The sequence below is a fragment of the Pelophylax lessonae genome (genome assembly GCF_965119305.1).
Source record: "Pelophylax lessonae genome assembly, chromosome: 6".
Classification (NCBI taxonomy): Eukaryota; Metazoa; Chordata; class Amphibia; order Anura; family Ranidae; genus Pelophylax; species Pelophylax lessonae.
In genome coordinates this window covers 66,907,663-66,930,584 of record NC_138773.1, presented here as the reverse complement: position 1 = coordinate 66,930,584, position 22,922 = coordinate 66,907,663, and the positions used below count along the sequence as shown (strand labels likewise).

Sequence of the window (22,922 nt, the reverse complement as noted above, 5' to 3'; positions counted from 1 at the left end):
CCCATCAATAATAGGGGGCTGTTTGGGAAAATAGGGGGTGACTGAAAATTACACTCAAAGCTACCCAATACTGTGTGCATGGAGCAGAGGCACAAGACTAACTTCCCCTTGCCTTACTTAGGCCTGGTTCACACCTATGCAGTTTGCTTTTTATCTGTTTCTGCAGTGCATTTTGGGTTGCTGCACACACAATCCTGATTACGTTTTCGTGCGTTTTTTGATGCATTTGGAATTTATGCTTTTTTTGCCCAATTTGTTGTTGGGAGGATTAACCTGTTAACGACTGCCCGCCGCAGTTTTACTGCGGCAGGCAGCCCCTCCTGCGCGAACCAACGTAGCTGTACGTCGGTCGAGCGCCTGCAGCTAGGGGGCGAGCGCGCACCGCCGCCCACGCGCTCCCGTCCCCAATCCGCAGTGGAAACTCTGATGCACAGGGGCGACGGCTCCAATTGCCACCGGCCACCTACGATTGCTCCCCGCTGAGAGAGAAGGATGGTCAGCTATTGTAAACACAGCCGACTGTTGTTCTCTCTGGAATGATCATAGAGCACCTGTGATCCTTCTATATAGGATCACAGGTCTCTGATCATTTCAAAAGCCCATCCCCCATACAGATAGAAACACGCCCCTAGGTACACATTTAACCCCTTGATCACCCCTGTGTTAACCCCTTCCCTGCCAGTGTCATTATTACAGTAACATTGCATATTTTTAGCCCTGATTACTGTAGTAATGTCACTGGTCCCCTCAAAAGTGTCAAAAATGTTAGTTAGGGGTCCGATCTGTCCGCCGCAATGTCGCAGTCCCCCTAAAAACCACAGATCGCCGCCATTACTAGTAAAAAACAAACAAAAAAAACAACAAAAATGACATAAATCTATCCCGTAATTAGTAGGCACCTTTTTTAAACTTTTGCACAAACCAATCAAAATACGCTTATTGTGATTTTGTTTTCCCAAAAATATGTAGCAGAAAACAAATTGGCCTAAAATGTTAAAAAATTTAGATTTTTTTATTTTTTGGGGGGATGTTATATAGCAGAATGTGAAAAATATAGTTTTTTTTTTTTTCAGAATTGTCGCTTTTTTTTTTGCTATAGCGCAAAAAATAAAAATCGCAGAGGTGATCAAATACCACCAAAAGAAAGCTCTGTTTGTGGGAAAAAAGGACATCAATTTTATTTAGTTACAGAGTCGCACGACCGCGCAATTGTCCGTTAAATTAATGCAGTGCCGAATCCCAAAAAATGGCCTGGTTATTAAGGGGGCAAATCTTTCCGGTCCAGAAGTGGTTAAAAACCGCACATCGCTGCAAAAATCATACTACATGCTTTTCTGCAGCTTCTCCAATGAAGTCTATTAAACTAAAAATTCATAATTTTCCTTCTAAAAAAAAAAAGTTCCTGACCCTTTCCAAAAACGCAGCGGCCGAAAAGCATAGATGTGAATGTGTCCCAAAGGAATCCATGTTAAATGGACTGTAGTGCGTTTCTGCAAAAAGCAATAAAAAAACCGCATTGGTGTGAACCGAGCCTTAAAGTACAGATGACTTAAATTTCCCATTCTGACTTTTCTCCTACAGCATCACTTCTTTGCTGGCTAAAACCAGCAAGATTTGGGGGTTGAGGGGTGCTGGACACAAATTTTCACATTATCAAATTGCAAAGGTATTATTTGAGCCCAACCGGCGTGCATTCGGCAGCTCATCACAAGTACTGGGACCCCCACCCCACCAAAGGGAGAAGTCATTCACCCGAGCTGACAAATCCAAGTGTAATAGGTCAGAGAGGGCCAAATGAAAAAGCCTTGGGTGACCAAAATCTTAACTGTTCTACTGGTTACAGCAAGCGGGGCCAAATGACACCCAACACGTTTTAAGGGAGGAAACACAATCCCCCTTCATCAAGGCTGGAGGAGAGGTTTAACGTAACACATAGGAAAATGATGATACATTTACATTTTTAGTGGCAATTCACCATTTTTATGAATGTTATTTTAATCTTTTCCTCCAGGCCTGATCAGGGTTGATCGTGTGGTCCCTGAAGGGTGTTGCTTGTCTTTGCCCTGCTTGTTGTAACCAGTTGAATAATATAGACTTTGCACTCCGAAGGATTTTTCATTTGGTACTCTCTTTGATCTATTACAATGAAACAAGTAAGCTGTCACTCTAATCCTTTCTCCCGATGGTCAGGGTGATAGTGCAGTGTTTTAGCCATTGAGTGGTGTGTTCTCTATAACAATCCTGTTGATGATGGGTTGCTGCCAGTGACAGGATTGCTAGGTGTTACTCGTCCTGAAATCTAAAATTCTAAAAGGACGAACGCCAAAGGACCTACGTGTCTTTTTTCAATGATATAAACTAGAGGTCTAAAAAAAAAAAAAAAAAAAAAAAGAAGTATATATGACTTTATTCCTAAAGGGTAGTCAAAAAATGTTTTGGCTATGTATAACCTAAATCTTGGTCAAAGGTTGGGCCTCACAATGAGTGCCGGTTCACACTGTTGCGATGTCGGGCATCGCATGTGATTCGCTCTGCACTGCTATGCAAAGCACATGTGCAATGCGAATTCAGCCATTCAGATTGTATGACTGAATTCGGATAACATTTGGACCAAAATAGCGCAGGACCCTTTTTTTGGTCCGCATCAGAATCGGGTCGCATGGGTGTTCACACCTATGCGAACCAATTCCTGTCCGAATTGAAAGTTGGCACTGCAATACACAAACTAATCTGGGGGTGTCATTAACTTTGTATTGACACTCCCAGCAGTTCGCATATGGCAGTGTGAACTGCCTGTGAGTCGGGTGCAATGCAGGAACCCGCAGTGGATTTGTAGGTTTCCCGCATTGCACCAATGTGAGCCGGCACTGAAAGCCAGACCTCAGAGATATGACTGGGGCGCAGCATTGCCCAGATCTTTATCTATGTGCTGTACTCTATCACATCCAAGCTGTCAATGTGTTACTGGCAGACAGCAAGGCAATGTACTAAAGAAACGCTTGTGTGACAGCGGAGAGAAGACTCTGCTGATACTTGCACCATACACTCCAGCCGTATGGAGTAAATAATTTTGTTATTTCTCCATGAGAAAACTAGCAGTGAATTAGTAAAGGAAATCTTAGAAGCCCCCGTTCAATCTTCAAACCTCTGGATCTTAGGTATGAAACTTTTGGGTGCTGGAGTTGCATTACATTATACACATTTTTAATTCTGAAGACTTACTGTACTTACCAGTGATGATTTTAGAAGTAGATGGCGATTGCATCTCTCCAGGCAAATTAGATGGTGGGGGCTGGGGAGGAGGAGGGACAGTTGGTCGGATACGTGGTTTGGGGACAGGGCGCGGTCGAGGAAGGGTGCCAGAGTTTTGCTGGGGAAAGGGATGGGTCTGGGTGGCTTCTGGCAGGATCCCCTGGGAAGTTGGGTGATCTGCAATGGGAGGAGGAGTATCTGGTGGTGTTGGGGAGTGTGAGGGGCTGGAGGATTGCTCTGTGGCTGACTCTGTGGATGAAACGGTGGACTGAACCGTAGGCTTGGGTTGAGTTGCCGGCTGTGTGGGTGGCTGTGGGGGAGGATGATTCGGTGCCTGTATGAAAGGCTGGCTACCCGAATGCCTGCGTGGTAAGGTGCCATGTGAGTGTGAAGTGGGAGCTGTTGTGCTACTTTGATTACTGGTACTGTTTGGCGGAGAGGCACTATGGCCATGGCTAGAGGGTTTGGGAGAGATGGAAGGAGGGGTATTAGCTGCAATAGGCACATTCTGATTTCCAGGTTGTACAGGAGGGGGGATTACTGGCTTTGGAGGAGCTGGGGCAGGTTTCTTAGTAACTGCAAAAGAAACAATAAAATATCAAATTACAACACTGATAATCAACTTTCTGACTTGTTTAAAGGGGTTGTAAACCTCAGACATGAAATATGAACAAAGCATATCCCTCTATATGTGTACTTGTCTCAATTCAGAGCACTAAGTGTCATTTCGGTCTGCCACTTCGTTCCTCTGCTATCAGCATGAATTACGTCTGACAAGTTTTCCTGACACCAAGAGAAAAATGGTGACAGGGGGAGGGATCTCCAGTTGATTGGCAGGCTCAGCTCTGTTCCCGTGTGCAGGGGGTGTGTCTCTCCCCTCCAATCAGCTCTTAAAGCTCTCCTCACTGAGCTTTGCAGAGTGAGACCATCAGTTCTCTGCCCCTGCTTTCTGAACGTTCAGACAAACTTTATATGTTCTGAGCTTTGAAAGGATTTAGAGAAGAGAAGACTGCAGATAAACATGTACAACTTATATAAGATAATTTGTTTCATTTCTGTGTATCACCTGAGGCCAGTCACTTCACTGGGCATATATAAGGGTTTACAATCACTTTAATTTTTACACCTCAGATGAGTTGGACCATTCCCAGCTATTTAGCCAAACCCCTTTTAGGTCCTAAAAACAGAACTGTTTTTTACATATGGCTTTTCCCCTATGACAGGGTAAGCTGTTTTGTTTGTTTTTTTATTTATCTGGGCTAAAACCTACCCCGCTGAGTCTTGGGAGGATGTATTAGTGCCGGTTCACACTACTGCGATGTGGGAACACTGCGAATATACTGTGTGTTCCCGCAGTTCACACTGCCATATGCAATACGCTGGGGGGTGTCAATTCAATGTTATCAACACCCCCAGATCAGATCGCATATCGCAGTGCGATCTGACAGTTCGCACAGGAATCGGATTGCACTAGTGTGAACCACCATGCAATCCGATTCTGCTGCGGACCAAAATAAGGGTCCTGTGCGTGTTCACTGCGATTGCGGTGCAAATTCAGCCATACAAACTGTATGGCTGAACTCGCACCGCACATGAGATCGCATGTGATTTTAGGAGCAGTGCGCTCCGAATCATATGCGATGTCTGTGATCGCATTAGTGTGAAGCGGCACATAATGTCATACAAGAAATACGGGAATCTGCATTGCTGGCTTCCTTTAACAATACTAGCTGTCAGGTTGTAATGCTGATCAACTGCCTTTATTATAATAGGAGTTTTTCAGCTTTTTTGCAGTAGCGTTTTTTTAACTTTTTTCAGCTGTAGCGTTTTTTTTTTAGCTTTTCTTTAGCAAAACTAAATTCCCACAAAATCTTATGGTTAAAAAACGTTGATAAACGCTGAATAGCCACATTTTTAAGCTTTTATCAGAGTTAGAGCGTTTTTACAGCTGAAAAACGAATCTTTAAACCCACTAGTTCTTGTTTTTTTTTTCCAGCCAGAAAACGCCCTGCCAAAAACTGCTGATAACAGCCTATGTGTGCATGGACACATAGAATAACATGCTCGGTAGTTTACTGGCTGCAGAAAAAAACGTCTGACGCCAAAAACAGCAGCTGTAAAAAACGTCCCGTGTGCATGAGGCCTTAAGATCAGAAAAATAAAAAAAGGAATAAAAAAAAAAAAAAAAATATGCACACTTGTCCCAGATTAGTGACTCAGTAATAGGCAGCCAGGAGACTAGCATTTTTCAGAAGAAAAGCTCAGCAATGGCATTTTCTTTTGTTTAATGTTAAGGGTGAAAACAGACTGATGTAGCCCATATATTGCATACATACGTATTCAGCTCTTCCAATTTTACCACCATAATGTCACTTGGGCAATCTCCCATCATCACTGGATGTATTATAGATTAGTTCCACTGACTGAAACCAGGAGTGTAGAACACCCAGACAAGGCAGGCACCTCACCTCTGCAACGGGCACACCATCCCAAACACTCAAATATGCACTTCCTACCCCAGTCCAATGCCGTTCTATGAAATTATATTTGTTCGTGATAAGCTCCTTACCTCGTCTGGAGGAGTGGGGACTTGGGTTGGCAGCACCTTGCGCAGGAACAGCCACTAACTGGTTTGTGTTGCCTGCAGCAGATGCAAGAGATCCATTCCGCAGAGATGGGGGTGTGGTTGCTGTAGGAATTTCTTTGGTCTTGTTTGTGCTGTGGATGACAATGAGATAACATTTTTTGATTGGATACAGTTACACAGCGATGAATGACAGACCCTTCTTGTAATATACATGCTTGTCCTTACCTGATTTCTTCTTGTCCAGAAGCTGACACAGACTCTGCAGGGACTGCGGGCTGTGCAGGATAACTGTTAGCAGCGGTAACATCTGTTGGGGTCCCAGCTGGCTCTGCCTGTGTCCCACCGTCATTGGGTGGTAGCGGTGGATGAAAAGCAGGGGACGCATGTTTTCGGTTTAATGTTCCTCCTCTCCTTGCGTTAAAGGGGAACTCCAAAACTTTGAGCCCAACACTGAAGTAGGACAGAATGATAAACTCATTACACCACCAGAACAGAACCCAGATATGGCCAAATGTGGGCAGATCCATACAATTATAAATCTACTATGCTCATGATTAGAGTGATTGGGTAGAATAATGGCTCAAACAACAGCCCTCCATAGCCACATCCCTAAGTATTAAGCTAATGAAAACGGTAAACCAGTGTGATAGTCGTAAATGCCGTCAAAAAATTGACAGGCCAACGGCTCATCACACTGTAAAAATGGGACTTTAATGGCTGTGGAAAAGTCTGTAGTAATCAACACTTGGTTCATATAAAAATACATAATGCTTTATTGAAAAAATAACAATAACATATCAATACATATAAAATATTAAAAACATAGTTGTAAGCATGTACAATGTGACAACAATCAAATGCATCAAAGAATATGTAGAGACAGTATAATGTGACTTGATAAGTCCTACATGTTTTGCCGAGGCTGAAAAGCTCTCATATTGGCTTCTTCAGGGACTGTGTACTGGAGTCCCGGCACTGTTTCTAGATGCATTTGATGTAAATCACAGAGCATGCCAGATGTACATCCAGGTCCCAGCACAAGAGAGGTAGAACCAGGGATGCAGTCCCAGCGTCATGGGGGCAGGTGGACCCAGTATCCGGAAACCCGGGGAAAGCCCGCACGGCAAGCACTGGACCGAGTCCACAGTGCAAGGGGAGTGATGCCAGGAATATGGAACGCTAAGGGGAGATAAATGGCAGTACCTGGTAAAGTACAGTCACGGTCCGGTATAACCCTGCCTGAAGGGATCCCAGCGTCTATGTCCGGCGTGCAGAGGGAGCCGAATACAATTAGAAATCTACTGATACTCATTAACATTTTATCACATCATGAACAGCTACAGACTATGCTCAATGACTATGCTCATTGCTCATGGTCTACTACTGAATGTTCTGGAAAAACGTGAGAAAAAATAAGTGATAAATGATTACAGTTCCCAACACATTGAAAAACTGCAATGAGTACTGTATTTCCAAGAGTGTTTACAGGGGCTACAGGGACTGCCTGCTGCAACAGAAAACTGAATCTTCAGCATCTCTTGCCAGTACCCTGCTGTGTCTTACCATTCTTCCAGTAAGAATACACTTCCATATAACCCCACTTGGCTATTTAGGAAGTAATGTTGGTTGGTAATCAAATAACCAGACAGCAAATTAAGTAGCTGCAACTCAACAAAGAATGGTTCCAGATCTGGGCATTGCAGTATCTCAGAAACTGCTGACCTGATAGTATTTCCATGCACTGCCGCAGAATTTGGAACTCCAAAATGGAGTCAGCAATGGCAGCCTAAATATACAGACAGGTTCCATTTTAAGCCCAAACGTTGTTTCGCTTTAACTCACCTGTCCTTTTTTAAGAGGTCCTCCGCAATGGCCATGCTGAACGGCCTTTTCTTGTTGTCAAAAAGACCAAACTCGTATGGCGACATGTCATATCCGCTGGACACGTTATTGTGGGAAGCTGGAGTGGCTGGGACAAAGGCACCAGATACATTGAAGTCCACCTCTGTAGAGCAAAATAATCAACAGATGATGTAATGGGCAACAGGTAAAGGTAAACAGCAAACTGGCAACAGGTAAAGGTAAACAGCAAACTGGCAACAGGTAAACAGGCAGATTTTAAATACGTAACCATAAAGACAGCTTTTTGCCGACACCTACATAGCCAACATAAAGTGACTGTAAAGGCAGAAGGTTTTTGTCTCCTAATGCATTCTATGCATTAAGATAAAAAGCCTTCTGTGTGCAGCAGCCCCCCTGATACTTACATGAGCCCCCTCCCTATGAGGTCCATGAGGGCTTTGGCCGTCTGGGACTCTCCCTCCTCACTGGCCAAGGCACAGCAGCGGCACCATTGGCTCCCGCTGCCGATAATAATACTCAGTTAGCCAATCAGGAGAAAGAAAGGGCAGGGCCGAACCGCAGCTCTGTGCCTGAATTGAAACACAAAGCTGCAACTCGGCTCCGGTGCCTCCATAGCAAGCGGTTTGTTGTGGGGGTACTTAACAGGAGGGTGGGGCCAGGAGTACCGAAGAGGGACCCTAGAAGAGGAGGATCGGGGCTATCCTGTGCAAAACCAACTGCACAGATGAGATAAGTATAATATGTTTGTTATTTTATTAGAAAAAAAAAAACAAGACTTTACAACTGCCTTAAAGGATAAGTTCACCTTAAATAAATGCACACCTTTTTGCTGGTAAAAAAAATGTGCATTTATTATTTTTTGGTTTCTGGAGCCTCTAAAGCATTGGACCAGCGATGAGCAGGTATCCTGCAGATCTGCCAGTGTATCTGTGTGCCCTTAATTCCGGTATGGGAAAGCAGATACAATCAGGAAGAGAGAATGAACTTCGACAGTACCATAGTAGTTCACTGAAAACTACAAGCCTAGAGTAGTTTTCCATTCACAGAACACTGTTACAAAAGGTGAACTTATCCTTGCACTGCTGTGCAAATTACATGCGATGTCTGTACAATGCAAATTCAGCCATGCAGATTGCATGGCTGAATTTGCATCGTATTCAGACCAAAGTCGCACAGGACCCTTTTTTTGGTCCACACCAGAATCGGGTCGCATGGGTGTTCACACCTATGCGATCTGATTCCTGTCCGAACTGACAGTGCGCACTGCGATATTTGAAATAATCTGGGGGTGTCGTTAACTTTGCATTGACACCCACAGCAGTTTGCATATGGCAGTATGAACTGCCTGCAAGTCGGGTGCGATGCAGGAACCCGCAGTGGCTTCGCAGGGTTCCCGCAGCGCACCAGTGTGAACCGACACTTAATGGGAAGGTTTAAAGCAGGGGTGTCCAACCAGCGGCCCAACGCAAAATTGTAAACTTACCTAAAAATGTTGAATTTTGGGGAATTTTTTGTAAAAATGCATTTACACTTAATGAACACATGCGGCTGATAAAAAAACTTGACCATGTCGTCTCTTTACTGGACTTTATAAGTTTTATCTTCACAAAGAAAAATCTCCCACTCCCACTACACTTTTATGTATTTTATGCATGGCCCAATGTGGTCCAGGAAGGTTAAAAGGTTGGACCAGCCCTGGTTTAAAGGTTGTTTGCAGACCTGCATTGCATGGTTGGGTATATTTAAAGAATCAGTATGTTAAAAGGTGCCCTTTTTCATGCAGTCACAAATTCAAAGGAACCCATAAGCACACAGAAAAAAAGGGTGTATGGCATTTATACAAATTTGTTTGGTATGTTAGTCTGGATAACTTAATTCTACACTTTTATAAACTCTATTACAAGCTAGCTACTCATGCACACTATATACCGAGCCTCTCTTTATGCTTAACATCAGCAGATGTGCATTGCCTTACCTTCAGGAAAGAACCAGTCTGCATGTTGTATGATAGGCTCAATGATTGTCACCACATGGACTGAAGTGGCAGCTGCCATTTCTGCCAGTGTCCTGCAAAGAGAAAAAAATATATATATTTTAACCATATGCCGTCTATTTAATTTTGGTCTACTTTTGGCTGATGATAAATAAGCCTGCACTATGTAAATATTTAATTTTCTATACTACAAATCACCATTTTTTCATAAATTGTGTCATAAAAACTAGTATACCTGTGAAAAAACAGCATTCAGCACCTAATTATACAGCGCTAAGCATAAATGAGTACACCCCAACAGATTTGTCAGAAAACCTTTACTTTCCTTTCAGATTCAACATTTTCTATGGGACACTATACTACAAAATACTCCTGCAAATGTGGGCCATTGATTGCAAACAAGATTTGTTAATTTGCAAACACAAAAAAAGCATTTTCCTAACAAATTCATTCAAGACCATGTTGCAAAAATGAATACACCCCAATGAAAGCTTTTGGAGCAAAGCCAAATTTTACACAATAAAGTCCCAATTAATAAGAATTCAATTACAGGTGAGTCTAACTATTCATTAAACAGGTGTCCAGCAGACAGTTGACTATAAAAGGGCGTTACCAAATCCCTTCCCATTTCATGCTGTCAGCAATGGGACCACATGGAGGAGAAATGTCACAAGGCCTGAGAAAAAATAATTTACGCATTTACGCAAGAAAAGTGAAAGCTACAAGATCAGAAAAGCTTTACTTATCAGTCAGAATACTGTAGCAAAAGTGCTACAAAAATGTAACAAAGATGAAACTGCAACCACAGAGACGTCCAGGCCGTCCATGGGAGTTAACACCTCGACAGGAGCGTCTTCTGATGAGAAAGGTTGAAGAAAATCACCATGCAAGTTCACTGCAGTTAGCTAAAGAAGTAGAAAGCCAAACTGGGGTGATTGTTTCCAGTGAGACAATATGGTGTATACTGCAGAGGAATGGCATGCATGGGTGTCGTCCATGAGGAAAGACTCTCCTAAAGCCCATACACAAAAAAGTCCACCTAGAATTTGCCAGGGCCCATGCTGAAAAAGAAGACGATTACTAGGACGCTGTATTCTGGAGTGATGAGACCAAGATAAAATTGGCCCTACTATGTGTATGAATGTGAGTTAGGGACCTTAGATTGTAAGCTCCTTGAGGGCAGGGACTGATGTGAAAGTGTAATGTATATGTAAAGCACTGTGCAAATTGACAGCGCTATATAAGTACCTGAAATAAATAAATAAATAAAATAAATGATTTTGGAACGGATGGCTTCAAAACTGTATGGTGTCGCAAAGCTGAGGAGTACAAAGAATAATGCATGGTGCCTACAGTGAAACATGGTGGTGGTGGCAGTGTCCTTCTGTTGGGCTGCATGAGTGCTGTTTGTTTCGGGAAGCTGCATTTCATTGATGGTATCATGAATTCACAGATGTACTGCTCTATATTGAAAGAGAAAATGCTACCATCACTCCGTGCCTTTGGTCGTTGTGCACTTTTCCAACATGACAATGATCCAAAACACACATCTAAGGTCACTTTTGCATTTCTGAAGAACAGAGTGAAAGTTGATTCAGTGGCCAAGTAGGTCTCCTCATTTGAACCCAATTGAAAAAAGAGAGATGTTGCAATGTCGCCAACTTGCTCCTTCCATGCCTAGAAGACTTGGTGCTGTCCTTACAAATCATGGAGGTCATACAAAATACTAGATGTAGTCGTTTTTGTTGTGGGGTGGATTCATTTTTGCATCAACTAATTTGAGTTAAACTGAAGATTTTATAAGGGGTGTACTCATTAATGCTGAGCACTGTATGTGCATCTACACTCAAGTTTTCTCTTGCTTCATGGTAAACATTACATTTTAGTTTCCCTTTAAAACATGATAAGGTCTTTAAGTTTGGGATTCAGGTTATTGGGGGAACAGTAATGCCGGCTGAAAAGCAGCAACAGCTTTTTATTTCTTTACTTTTTTTTTTAATAACTTACTTATTGATTTTTTAAGATCATTCCAGGACAAAGGTAAGTGTCAAGTGTACAAGCAGAATATCATATGTTGCAATATGATACATGAAGCATATGATAAGACATACAATTCAGGCTTGTTCAGATCAATACATTTAAACCATTTTTTACTAGAAAAGAACAGGGTCCTTCAATGTTTTCAGAATCTGTTTTACAGAAAAAAAGAACAAATTATTGAGCAAAACAAGTACAGAAAATTGAAATGCAGTCAGTAAGCAAATTGTTACAGACCTAGCATAAGAAAACTGTTATTTAAGCTACAGCAATGTTATAGTAAGTGACATGTTCAGCATATGTAAAAAAGAGAAATACATTGAATAGAAGATGGGATTTATGATAATGTATGGGCGGTCCCATTTCTCATTGTGTTACCCATTACACATAGCAGTAATGACCGTGGATATTAAGGGGTACAGTTCATCTATCAATTCTGACAGCTATAAACTCCAGAGTTTATACCTAATAAGAGCAGGGGGTCATCAACCCATCCGCACCATCATTTTTCCTACATTCTTGGGAGCTACCTTTGTGGGTGTAAGTTAAACCTGGGGTTTTTATTATCCCATTTGTTATTAAGGATATCAAAAGTCAACTCCATGTCCTGTAAGCTTGTGCTTTTATTCCACTCAGCTGAATAAATGCTAACTCCCCTTTTTTTACACCATGTTAAACCCATATCTGGTTTGTAACATGTAATAAGGTTACAAGCCAACCATCCCCTGCCCCCAGACTGCCTTTCCCCCCACGCACTTTTGACTTTTGCATGGCTGTGCAGTAGTTATCAATGGAATACAAGAATGGTGATTACCGCACTCATAGTCCATTTACACGTCCCGCCAGCCCAGTAAATGAAAGCCCGTGTCTCGGTACAAAGAACCAGAGGACTAGTCTTCCGGAGCCTGTGGATTTCAGTCGTGATCCACTGGTCATGACTGCAATGCCTTGCAGTCTCATTTGCAAAAGAATAATAAATGCATGTTTTTTTGCTGAAATTATGGGGGCATTTATTATTTTTGCAGAAGGTGGACTTAGCCTTAAAAAAACCCCAAAAAACAAAACGTGGTTTGGTACAGCTATTAGAATACACATTATATTACCCAAAGTATTGGGACGCCAGCCTTTTCACGCACATGAACTTTAATGGCATCCCAGTCTTAGTCTGTAGGGTTTAATATTGAGTTAGCCCACCCTTTGCAGCTATAACAGCTTCAACTCTTCTGGGAAGGCTGTCCAAAAGGTTTAGGAGTGTCTATGGGAATGTTTGACCGTTCTTCCAGAAGCGCATTTGTGAGGTCAGACACTGATGGTGCAGGCCAGTCAAGTTCCTCCACCCCAAACTTATTTATCCACGTCTTTATGGACCTTGCTTTGTGCTTTGGTACAAATCATTTGGTAGGGGGGGGGGGGGATTATGGTATGGGGTTGTTTTTCAGGGGTTGGGTTGGCCCCTTAGTTCTAGTGAAGGGAACTTTTAAGGCTTCAGCATACCAAGACATTTTCAACAATTTCAAGGCTCTTAAATAAAAAATGTATTTGAAATATGAAAAGTTATTGAAGAGGGTCAAAAGTCTTCTTTAAGGCCAGGCTCACATATACGCAAATTGGATGCGGATTTCCCCGCATCCAATTCGCATGATAGGAGAGTGAGGCTGGCTCTCAATGGAGCTGGTTCACACAGCTCAGGGGCGGCTGCGGTCCGCATTTGGAAAGGGTCCTCTGTGTCTTTGGTTCTGATTCAGGTGCGAATTCAGGCAAAATTTGGACCCAATTTGCACCTGAATCGGTGGGTGAACAGGGACACACGCCTGTGGCCGCACTATGTGTGAACTCAGCCTAAAACAGACAATGCGTCTTTAGGATAAAACAGAATTTTAAATGGCAAAAGCCCTTTTTAGCCAGTCAGAAAACAAAGGGTAAATCTACAAAAGATTTTATTATATAATTGGGGAGGTGCATATAGCAATGAAAACCTCAAAAAGTCACTGAAAGATGAAATTACACCAGTGGTTGGGGAAGCACTCCAGCAAATAAAGGCAAACATTACACACAAGTCACAGTGTCAGAAAAAAAAGTTGGTGGGAATCTTTTGCAGAGAAATATTACACAGTGAGGAGAACACACAAATTATATGTATGGTAACAGATGTGGGTAAGCTGATATAGAGAGCAATAGTGCGGCCTACGGAAGATTAGAGGGAGCGTAAGTAGACGAGGCAAGATGGAAAACCACAAGCCTGGAAACAGCAAACTGACACCCAAACCACAGCGGCATACATTCCTCTCCTGCTGCCACAACACTCCCTTTAACAAGGAACTCTTCCTCACTCCCAAACCTGTCCCTGTCTTTGCATTGCTAACATAAAATGTTTTAGAGCTGAACTCTAGGCATGTATAAAGACACACCAATTTATGCCGGTATGTATCCATTTAAAATTAAAATGGATTTCTGGTTCAATCATTTTTATTGAAGGTTTTCAAAGTTACAATAAAATGATAAATATATGTAGACAACAATTTGTATGTGGATAATTGGTTTGAGCTGCAGACAATCATCCCTCGGCTATACAAGTATTCATTTTGACCATAGGCTCAAGCAATTAATCATAAAATTATCTGTAGATTACATGGAGCCCTTGAAATGAAAAGGACAATGGCTGGAACAGTGGTGGCAACCAGTAAGCATGGGCTCTTGGGAGCTATTTTTTTTTTTAAACAATCTTTATTTTCAATTTGCAACAAAATCCCACAATACAAAACAGAGAAAAAGATAAGAGAAGCAGCAAGATAAACATCATGCAAAGAAATGGATAACAAGGGTGAAATCGAACAGCGCCTTACACCCAAGAGCATAGCTTCACCTTACAGAAGATATATCGTTGAGCAACAAGGGTGTGGGGCTTGCAGCCCAAAGGCGAGAAGCATGCTGCCGGACATCATTGGCATTAAACCTCGGGTACCTAGGCGGCCAGGTAAGCAAGGAATAGCACCCCATTGGGGCCCTCGGTCAGGGCACACCCAGAGAGAGGGGGGCCAAAGAAGCCTCCAACAAACCGCTCTCTGTGCGGTCCTCTCTTGGGAGCTATATAAAGTGGTTGTAAACCTGATTTTTTTTTGTTCACCCTGAAAGAGAAACACATAATGAGCTAGTATGCATCGCATACTAGCTCATTATGAAATACTTACCTTAGAATGAGCCCCCGCAGTGCCGCCCGCTTACCTCTATGACGGGCAACATGTTCAGTCGCCCATCTCCTGGGATCGCGGCATCCGGCCATCTGATTGGCCGGAGCCGCGGTGACGTCACTCCCGCGCACGCGCGTCGGAGCCGATGGTCACGGCACGGAGCTCTGAAGGAACGGCACCAGCAGCCGTTCCTTCAGAGCGCATGCGCCATTGTCACTGGCTGCATGTAAAGTAAATATCTCCTAAACAGTACATGTTTAGGAGATATTTACAGTACCTATACGTAAGCCTTATCATAGGCTTACCTATAGGTAAAACTTGCAGAGGAGGGTTTACTTCCTCTTTAAAGTAGTTTTAAACCTCAGACATAAATTATGAACAAACTATACATCCCTCTATAGTGTGTGTGTCTCAATAAATAGCACTAAGCCGACAACCACTTTAAGGCCTAGGAATGCTGTTGTGTCTGAAGCCAAAACTCCATGCATGAGAACAGAGATAGAATTCGGGGAAAAGTCACTAATAGGTTGTTTAGCATTGTCTTAAGGTAGCAGGTGGGGTTGCTCTTTTCAACGGATCTGCTACTGCTAATCTTTCTTAATGCCTTGTTTAATCACACGCATTTCCTGTATTTCTTTGGAATTGCTGTTGTGACTTTTATAGTTTCTATGTTGTAATTTATATGACTTCAGTCGATGTCTTTTTTTTTTTTTTGGACATAGTTTGCTGGATACTTTATTCTTAAATAAAGAATTTGAAAAAAAAAAAATGAAATAGGGGAAAAGAACAAAGCAAGATGACATAAAAAAAAAGGAGGGGTATCTCACCAAAAGCTTTTTCATATCAGAGTGTTAATGTACGATCAAACTCAGCAGGAAGATAAAAGAATAACCATGGAGTCTACTGTAGATCATTTCAGATTTGTGAACTGAGCCCTTGAGAATTGCAGACATTAGTTAATGAGGAACCAGTTCACTTTTCGTTTTACTTATACAGTTGCAAGATTTGAGGACCACTGCACTTTGGCAAGGACACAAAAGTTAGCAGGCGGAATGGAGTACTCTTGCAGTCTTCTCATTATGGGTTAAGAGAAGCAGACATTTTACAAACCTTTGATCCAAAGTGTGTATGCCAACTGATAAACATTGGTCCAGTATCCTCTGATTTTAGGGCATTTCCACCAAACATGGATGGAAAAATAGAATTTTTGTACTCACCGTAAAATCCTTTTCTCTGAGTTCATTGACAGTTCCATATTCTTTACCATAGGGTTATGCTATCCTCTACAGGACAACATCTAGGAGTATGCAAGGCAAATTCCCTGGGATGAGCCAGCCTGGGACACAAGGACAGCAGCACAATGCCCTCATTCAAATGAAAATCAGAGACTACCTTTAGGAGGAACGACGGCCATGGTCACAGGACCACCTTATTCCTGTGAACCACCAGCTAGGAAGAATGACATGACAAACCCGCCAACTCCGACACCCTGCGAGCAGAGGTGATAGCCACCAAAAAAAGTCACCTTTGTGACAGCGTAAGTAAAGGGATCTCCCGTATGTCTTCAAAAGGGAGGTTTTTGAAGAACCGACAGAACCAGGTTCAAATCCCACAGTGGCCGCACCAATGAATGGGAAGCCAAAGGTCTTTCAAAACAGACTGCCAAGGCAGACACTTGCCCTCTCATGATGCTCAAGCCAATTTCTGATCAACACCCCGCTGAAGAGAGGCCAGAATCTGAGCTACCGAAAAGGAACGAGAATGGACTCCTCAAACCTCACACCAGGAGATGTACGCCTTCAACGTCTGATGACAAAGCTTTCGAGATGTAGATTTCCTCGCCTTCATCATGGTTGGTACTGAGGGACGAAAAAAAACTTCTTATGGGCTGAAAAGGAAGTCCCACGCCACTGGCGAGGCACCTTCCCCTTCCCAGACTCTGGAAGGAAGGTACTCTTACCCCCTGTCAGACTCCTAATGCCGTCATCCAGGGTAGCCCCGAACAGGCTCTCGCCCTGAAAAGGCAATTCAGTCAGGGCCTTCTTGGAGCTTTGATCCCCAGACTAACACTTCAGCCACAAAATACGCATAAGCACCACTGCCGAGACAGATTGCTTAGAGACTCATGGAAACAACATCCAAAGATGTATAACAGACAAACTGCAGACCCTGGACCAACCGATCAGCCAGTTCGCCATTGGCGGGAGGACACAGGTCGCCCCCCATGACCAGACGCAAAGCATTGCCCACACCGTCAGTGTCTGACACACCAGAGCAGAGGCCAAAACAGGCCGCAATAAGGCATAGTAAACATGCAATGGGCCTTAGAGATTCTGCCTGCTTGTCAGATGGATTCCTAAAAGCCAGGGATACTACCACTGGAAACATGGTTACCTTAGTCAACCTGGAAATAGGTGAACCCGCCACCTGTGGGACTGTCCACTTCCTCAGAAACCACTCCTCAAAGGGATACCGGAAAGCAAAGCGTCTTGGAACCAGCAAGGGTCATATTGGACGCACCCAGCATCTATAGACAAAACTGTCAAAATAAGCTTGATAAGAACACCATAACCACATGGGACGGCTTGTAAGTGACAAACAGAACAGACATGTCCGCAGCAGCCTTGGCTTCATTGTCCAACATAAATGGCTCCCTGCAAGGACGCAATCAGTGCATTTACCAGCACCTTTTTGTGCGGCGCAGCGGTAGCCATTGGCTCCTGCTACTATCAATCACATCCAGTGAGCCAATGAGGAGAGAGCAGGGGAGGGGCCAAGCCACGCTCTGTGTGTGAATAGACACATGAACCAGCAGCTTGGGAGCGAGCCTGCTCAGGTGCCCCCATAGTAGGCTACTTGCTATGGGGGCATTAAGCAGAAGGGAGGGACCTGGAGCGCCGGCAGAGGACTTGAGAAGAGAAGGATCGGGGCTGCTCTGTGCAAAACCACTACACAAAGCAGGCAAGTATAACGTTTGTTATAAAAAAATAACAACAAAAAAACCCCCAAAACAAAGCATTAACATTACTTTAACTAAAATGTCACAAAATTACATTTCATCCAACTATTTGTAATGCGGTATAGTGCATCCCAACATGTAAAATGTAGCCTACCCTACTTTTTTCAGCACACACCATTGCTCCACAAGTTAACTTGTTTATGCGTTGGATTAACACAGCCCAATGGAGCTGATCTGAACAAGCCTTCAAAATGCAGTTCTTCATTTCTAGCCCTAGATGGAGCAGTAATCAACACCATTGTTTTTTCTTTATCCAAACTGCCTGACCCAGTTCTCAACTATGAGCTATTGTGCCAATGGTAAAAAGCTGAGAGGTAACCTTTAGCACAAAAAGGAATTATATAGCAGAAACTCTATCTTGGAGCAAGGCGCACACAGTACTCACCCTTCATGCTTCGCCCACAGCAAGTTGGGACCCAACACAATGGCTATATTGCTAGGAGTCATCTTGTTCACGTCGCTGTAGTGACTGAGCTTGGCTAAGAATTTCACCAGATACCTATAGAGAAAAAAAGAAAATAGAAAACTGGTGTCTAAAATAACCTCCCATGATAAAGTCTGAAATATCTGTTTATAGTATAGCTGGCCCCATCGTCCAGGTGATATTGTAGCTAGTGGGATAGAGTACAAGAAATCTCCAAGAACACAGACATTAAAGGAGATGTACAGCCAAAGCTTGTTTAGCTGTACATCTCCTATGGATCACCGGAATGCAGTTCGTTCTGCACTCCTGTGACCCATTTTCAGTAGAGAGTGGGCTGAAGTCCGCTCTCTGCTGATGTCACAGAAATCAGTCCAGTCACCACGTCATCACGACAATGGAAGTCGAGATCTGTCTGGTGCCTGGACCGACACCCGGCTCAGCCTCTCAGCGAGCCGCTAAAGCTGGATACACACTATACAACTTTTGTTGTTAGATTTCCTTTAGATTTAGCTTCAACTATGTAGTGCAAGGGCCTGCCTGATTGCATACAAATTGAAAGTGTTTAGATTTGACCTCATATTATATGGTTTTGGTAAATCTAAAGGAAAAAATCTAAAGACAATTGTATAGTGTGTATGGCCCATAAGAGTCTGACCTGGCCACTCCTGCCCCTCCACAGCCCAGCGCTTCAGTGAGCGAGGAGGGGGTAGAGTGGAGAGATGCTGACTGAGCGTCAGTAGCTCTCTGCTCGGGGAGCTGTCAGAACAGAGTGATAGGCAGTGTTCGACCGCTTGGTTCTCAGTATAGAGGCGCCGGCGGACCAATGCTGCATCCACCTAGGTAAGTATAGACCCAAATAAAAAAAACATTCCCATACAATTCTTTCAAAAGCACTCTTTTTTTTTTTTTTTTTTTTTTAATATAGCAGGGTAAAGTCACACTGTCAGTTTTTATTGTTGTTTGTGTCATTTTCCCTTCTTCCTTTCCTAATTACAATAGGCAAGGGACAAATCTCCATGACCATGACAAAACCTTAGACAACAATAATCACTTGCTACGGGTTCAAACCTTTCCATACTATCCCCAGAACTACAAAAATATTGTAAGGAGTTGTACAACGTGATCACCACAAATCATGGTGCTGCATTACTTGCAAATCCTGGTTCTTGTATGGCTCCACAGAGACAGATTCAGCAGCAGACCCCCCAACATTTTTAAGACTCACCCAGATCACTTAATACCAAATTTACTCTCTTAGAAATTTGGTTGAGATGTTGGAACCTAGAGAACAGCAAAGATTCCCACCTGAAGTTTTCTAAGTTGGGTTTCGGTAATTTCTGGCACACAACCCACAGGCTCTGCAGTTTGGTGTTCTGGTCCGGCACACTGCAAAAAGAAAGAAACCCACAGAACGTTGGGTCATCGATATTCCTCTATACCCACATTTATTCATCACATAGATGTTGGTTTATATAGGCTGAACCTAAAGCATATGGACTGGTGATATTATCAAGAATGATACTGACAGCTGAACTCTGACAGCTGAACTCTGACAGCTGAACTCTGACAGCTGAACTCTGACAGCTGAACTCTGACAGCTGAACTCTGACAGCTGAACTCTGACAGCTGAACTAATATAAATTACACAAATTAAAGGAGAAGTATGGCCAAAGCTCTTTTGGCATTACTTTTTCTCTGGATCACGGGAGTGCACTTAGCCTGCTGTTTGTTGACGTCACAGAGGCGGTCAAGGCTCTGAAAGGATCCCGACAATAATGTCAGGATCTACCCAGATTCCTGACCGCCCCCTCCACAGCCTGGAGGCTCCAGTGAGCGCTGACGGGGCAGAGCAGAGAACCAGAAACTGACAGTCACAGCTCTCTGCTCACTGAAGACTGAGAACCGAGCGATCAGCGGTCTTGGCCGGTATTATTATTATTTTTTTTTTATCCAGCACTTCTTTTAATGTAGCTCTGTAATCATTAATACATAAATAAAGTGGAAGAAAGTAACTCTACCTATTCTTGAAAAAATGTTGCCTTCCTCTACCTACACAGCATACTCTGTTTAAAAATATGTGTACCTACATATTTTTAACCCGTTCCAGTCAGGTTTGATAATCTTGCAACATCTGAATTTTACTTGATATCAACTTCTTTGTAATCTATGTACAGCAGAGATGCAGAGTTTAAAGGAAGAACCAGCATAAGAAGCCAGTCAGTCCTTATGCTGATAAGAAGCATGCTGATAGGAAAAGAAAGAGTGAAAGAGAGAGATGAGCTAATCACTGTGCTGCTTTTCCTTTCACTGTCAAGGCAAGGGCTGGGGATGGTCCAGGGCAACCTGGGTTCAGAAGAAGTGGGTTAATTAATGCTAGCCACCAGACTGAGGACATCTAATGGCAAAAAAAAGTACTGAGGGGGCAATCCCTGGAATACTGCAGCAAAATCAGTTTTTTTTTTTTTTTTTAAATCCTTTAGGGCTACTTCCACAATGATCTGTGGCAAAAACACATATTTTACCACGATTTCAGTTCATTTTTCACAGAACAGGTGACAACGGAAGCGGAACACCCCAGTATAAACACATACATAGAATTTAAAGGGAAGCATTTTTCTTGAGCTTTTTTTTTTTTAAGCAGCCTTAATGGGCCTTAATGGGAGTCCTGCTTTAATACTCTAACTTCCAGCAGAATATGGTAGCTATGACAGACAATGATTTTTTATAACTGTTTAAATAAATCTGTTCCATCGTGAGCTGAGGGAAAGATCTTACTCAATGCAAATTGTCTAGTTTGTATGACTAAAGTCAGATGCAAAATACTTTTTTAAATTTATTCTTAAAGCAACCTCTTCTACCACAATGCATATACACAGTAGCAACAAAAAGCAAAGCAAATGTGTAAGGCTCGGTTCACACTACGTCGCTCCGACTTAGGGGGCGACCTGTTAAGTCGCGTGCGGCACGACTTCGGCGCGACTTGCACGGACTTCATAAAATGAAAGTCTATGCAAGTCGCTCCAGGTCGCCCTGAAGTAGTACAGGACCCTTTTTCTAAGTCGGAGCGACTTGTATCGCTCCTATTAGAACCGGTCCTGTACTACACTATGGGACACGACGGTGCGTGACTTGTCAGACTGACCAAGTCGCCTGACAAGTCGTACTAGTGGGAATGGACACTAAAAGCTAAACTGCAGTAAATGGAATTTGAGTGTAAAGTCTGGTACACCCTATTAGTTTTTCTTCACGTTCAACTCAGTGGGTTGGAGCCGCTATACTAACTATGCAAAGTTAGTACAGCGATTTCTCCCATTGAGCTATTGTGTTCTGACAGGGGGATGGTCCCTCCGCCAAAACATTCCAATCAGCGCTCTCTGCCATTGGCTGAGAGTGCTGATTGGGAGTCGGTCGGCTGCTGGTTTCCCAGCATGCGGGTCTGACAGAAGCAAGCCATATAGCCGTTTTCTGTCGGACAGGCCGATGTACACACGGACCGAATGTAGGTCGTTTTATTTTTTTGAACCGGCAAATGCCTCCCCGACAATCAGCCCTTGTGTACCCAGCTTAAGACTTGCTACATTGTGTCGATTGCTAGGCCTGGAGTTCAATCAATCAGGTTGCTCTTACTTCCCAGCAGCGATCCATTCCTCATACAAGCTGAAGGTCATCAGGGGTTCTGGCAACTCACGCAAATAAGACTTTAAGGCACCTTTAGAAAAAAACACAGGCTTTTTAAAGTTAAAGAAATATTATACAGTCAAAATGCATACAATCCTATTCTTCTAGAGATGTACTTTAAGACCAAAAAGTGCTTCGGTGTCCTGGGACCCTTGAATCTTGTGTTGCTGTGACAATAAAATATTGACCTGTGTTCCCAGGTAGAGAGCCTGACCCAATCCCTTCCCAACTCTTACTATTGGCAAGTGGGACTCCCCATACCAGTAATGGACATGCAAAAGACTTCGGAAACAAGAGGAGGCAAGGCTTGACCCACCCTTCCTTCCCACCCAGGAAGCTCATTGTAAACACAAGTCTGCTCTCTGATGCCAGAAGCAGTTCATGAGACTATATCACTTTCAATTTGTTTTAAAGAGAACTCTCCTCAGTAAAACATGAATCCTTTCCAGAAAAGGCTGCAACTGGTCAAAAGCCTGAAAATTATCTTCTGATGTTCCAGCTTCCTATGATCCTCTGTACCCAGAATTAAATTATATTACAAATGGTGTTCTAAAACCTCTTGTTAGAGGTTTTTGTGCTGGGCAACCTCCCTCTCATGCTGAAATGTATCTAGACAAGGCTTTAGCAAGCCCAGAGAGAACACAGGGAACACAGTGGCTTGTATTTTCACAAGGGCCATTAGAAGGATGAGGATTCCAGACCTAATCCATCCTGCAGTGTCATAATTCCAGTAACTGTAAGGCTCGATTGGCATGGGCAGTTACTCATGCTGCACCTTCCGAAGGCCACAATCTGCAACTGGAATTAACAGATGTATGCCAAAAGCTGTGGCAATTGAGCCTGTACAATGCAATGACCAGCTGTAAGTGGCCACAGCTATT

General features: G+C 43.1%; 2 protein-coding genes across 3 annotated transcripts in view; both read right to left on the bottom strand.

The window, feature by feature from the left end:
* Positions 1-22,922, bottom strand: part of CACNG3 (calcium voltage-gated channel auxiliary subunit gamma 3) — a 483,472-nt gene that overhangs the window by 20,604 nt on the left and 439,946 nt on the right. The window lies entirely within an intron of this gene.
* ARHGAP17 (Rho GTPase activating protein 17) overlaps positions 1-22,922 on the bottom strand; it is a 47,098-nt gene that overhangs the window by 8,136 nt on the left and 16,040 nt on the right. For both annotated transcript variants that reach the window (XM_082260630.1, XM_082260631.1), the window contains exons 9-16: positions 21,991-22,072; positions 19,669-19,749; positions 18,325-18,438; positions 9,678-9,769; positions 7,682-7,844; positions 6,065-6,289; positions 5,822-5,970; positions 3,232-3,828 (exon numbers count right to left, since the gene is read on the bottom strand). In XM_082260630.1, coding sequence (XP_082116756.1) covers positions 3,232-3,828; positions 5,822-5,970; positions 6,065-6,289; positions 7,682-7,844; positions 9,678-9,769; positions 18,325-18,438; positions 19,669-19,749; positions 21,991-22,072 — 1,503 coding nt within the window. The remainder of the gene's footprint in view (positions 1-3,231; positions 3,829-5,821; positions 5,971-6,064; positions 6,290-7,681; positions 7,845-9,677; positions 9,770-18,324; positions 18,439-19,668; positions 19,750-21,990; positions 22,073-22,922) is intronic.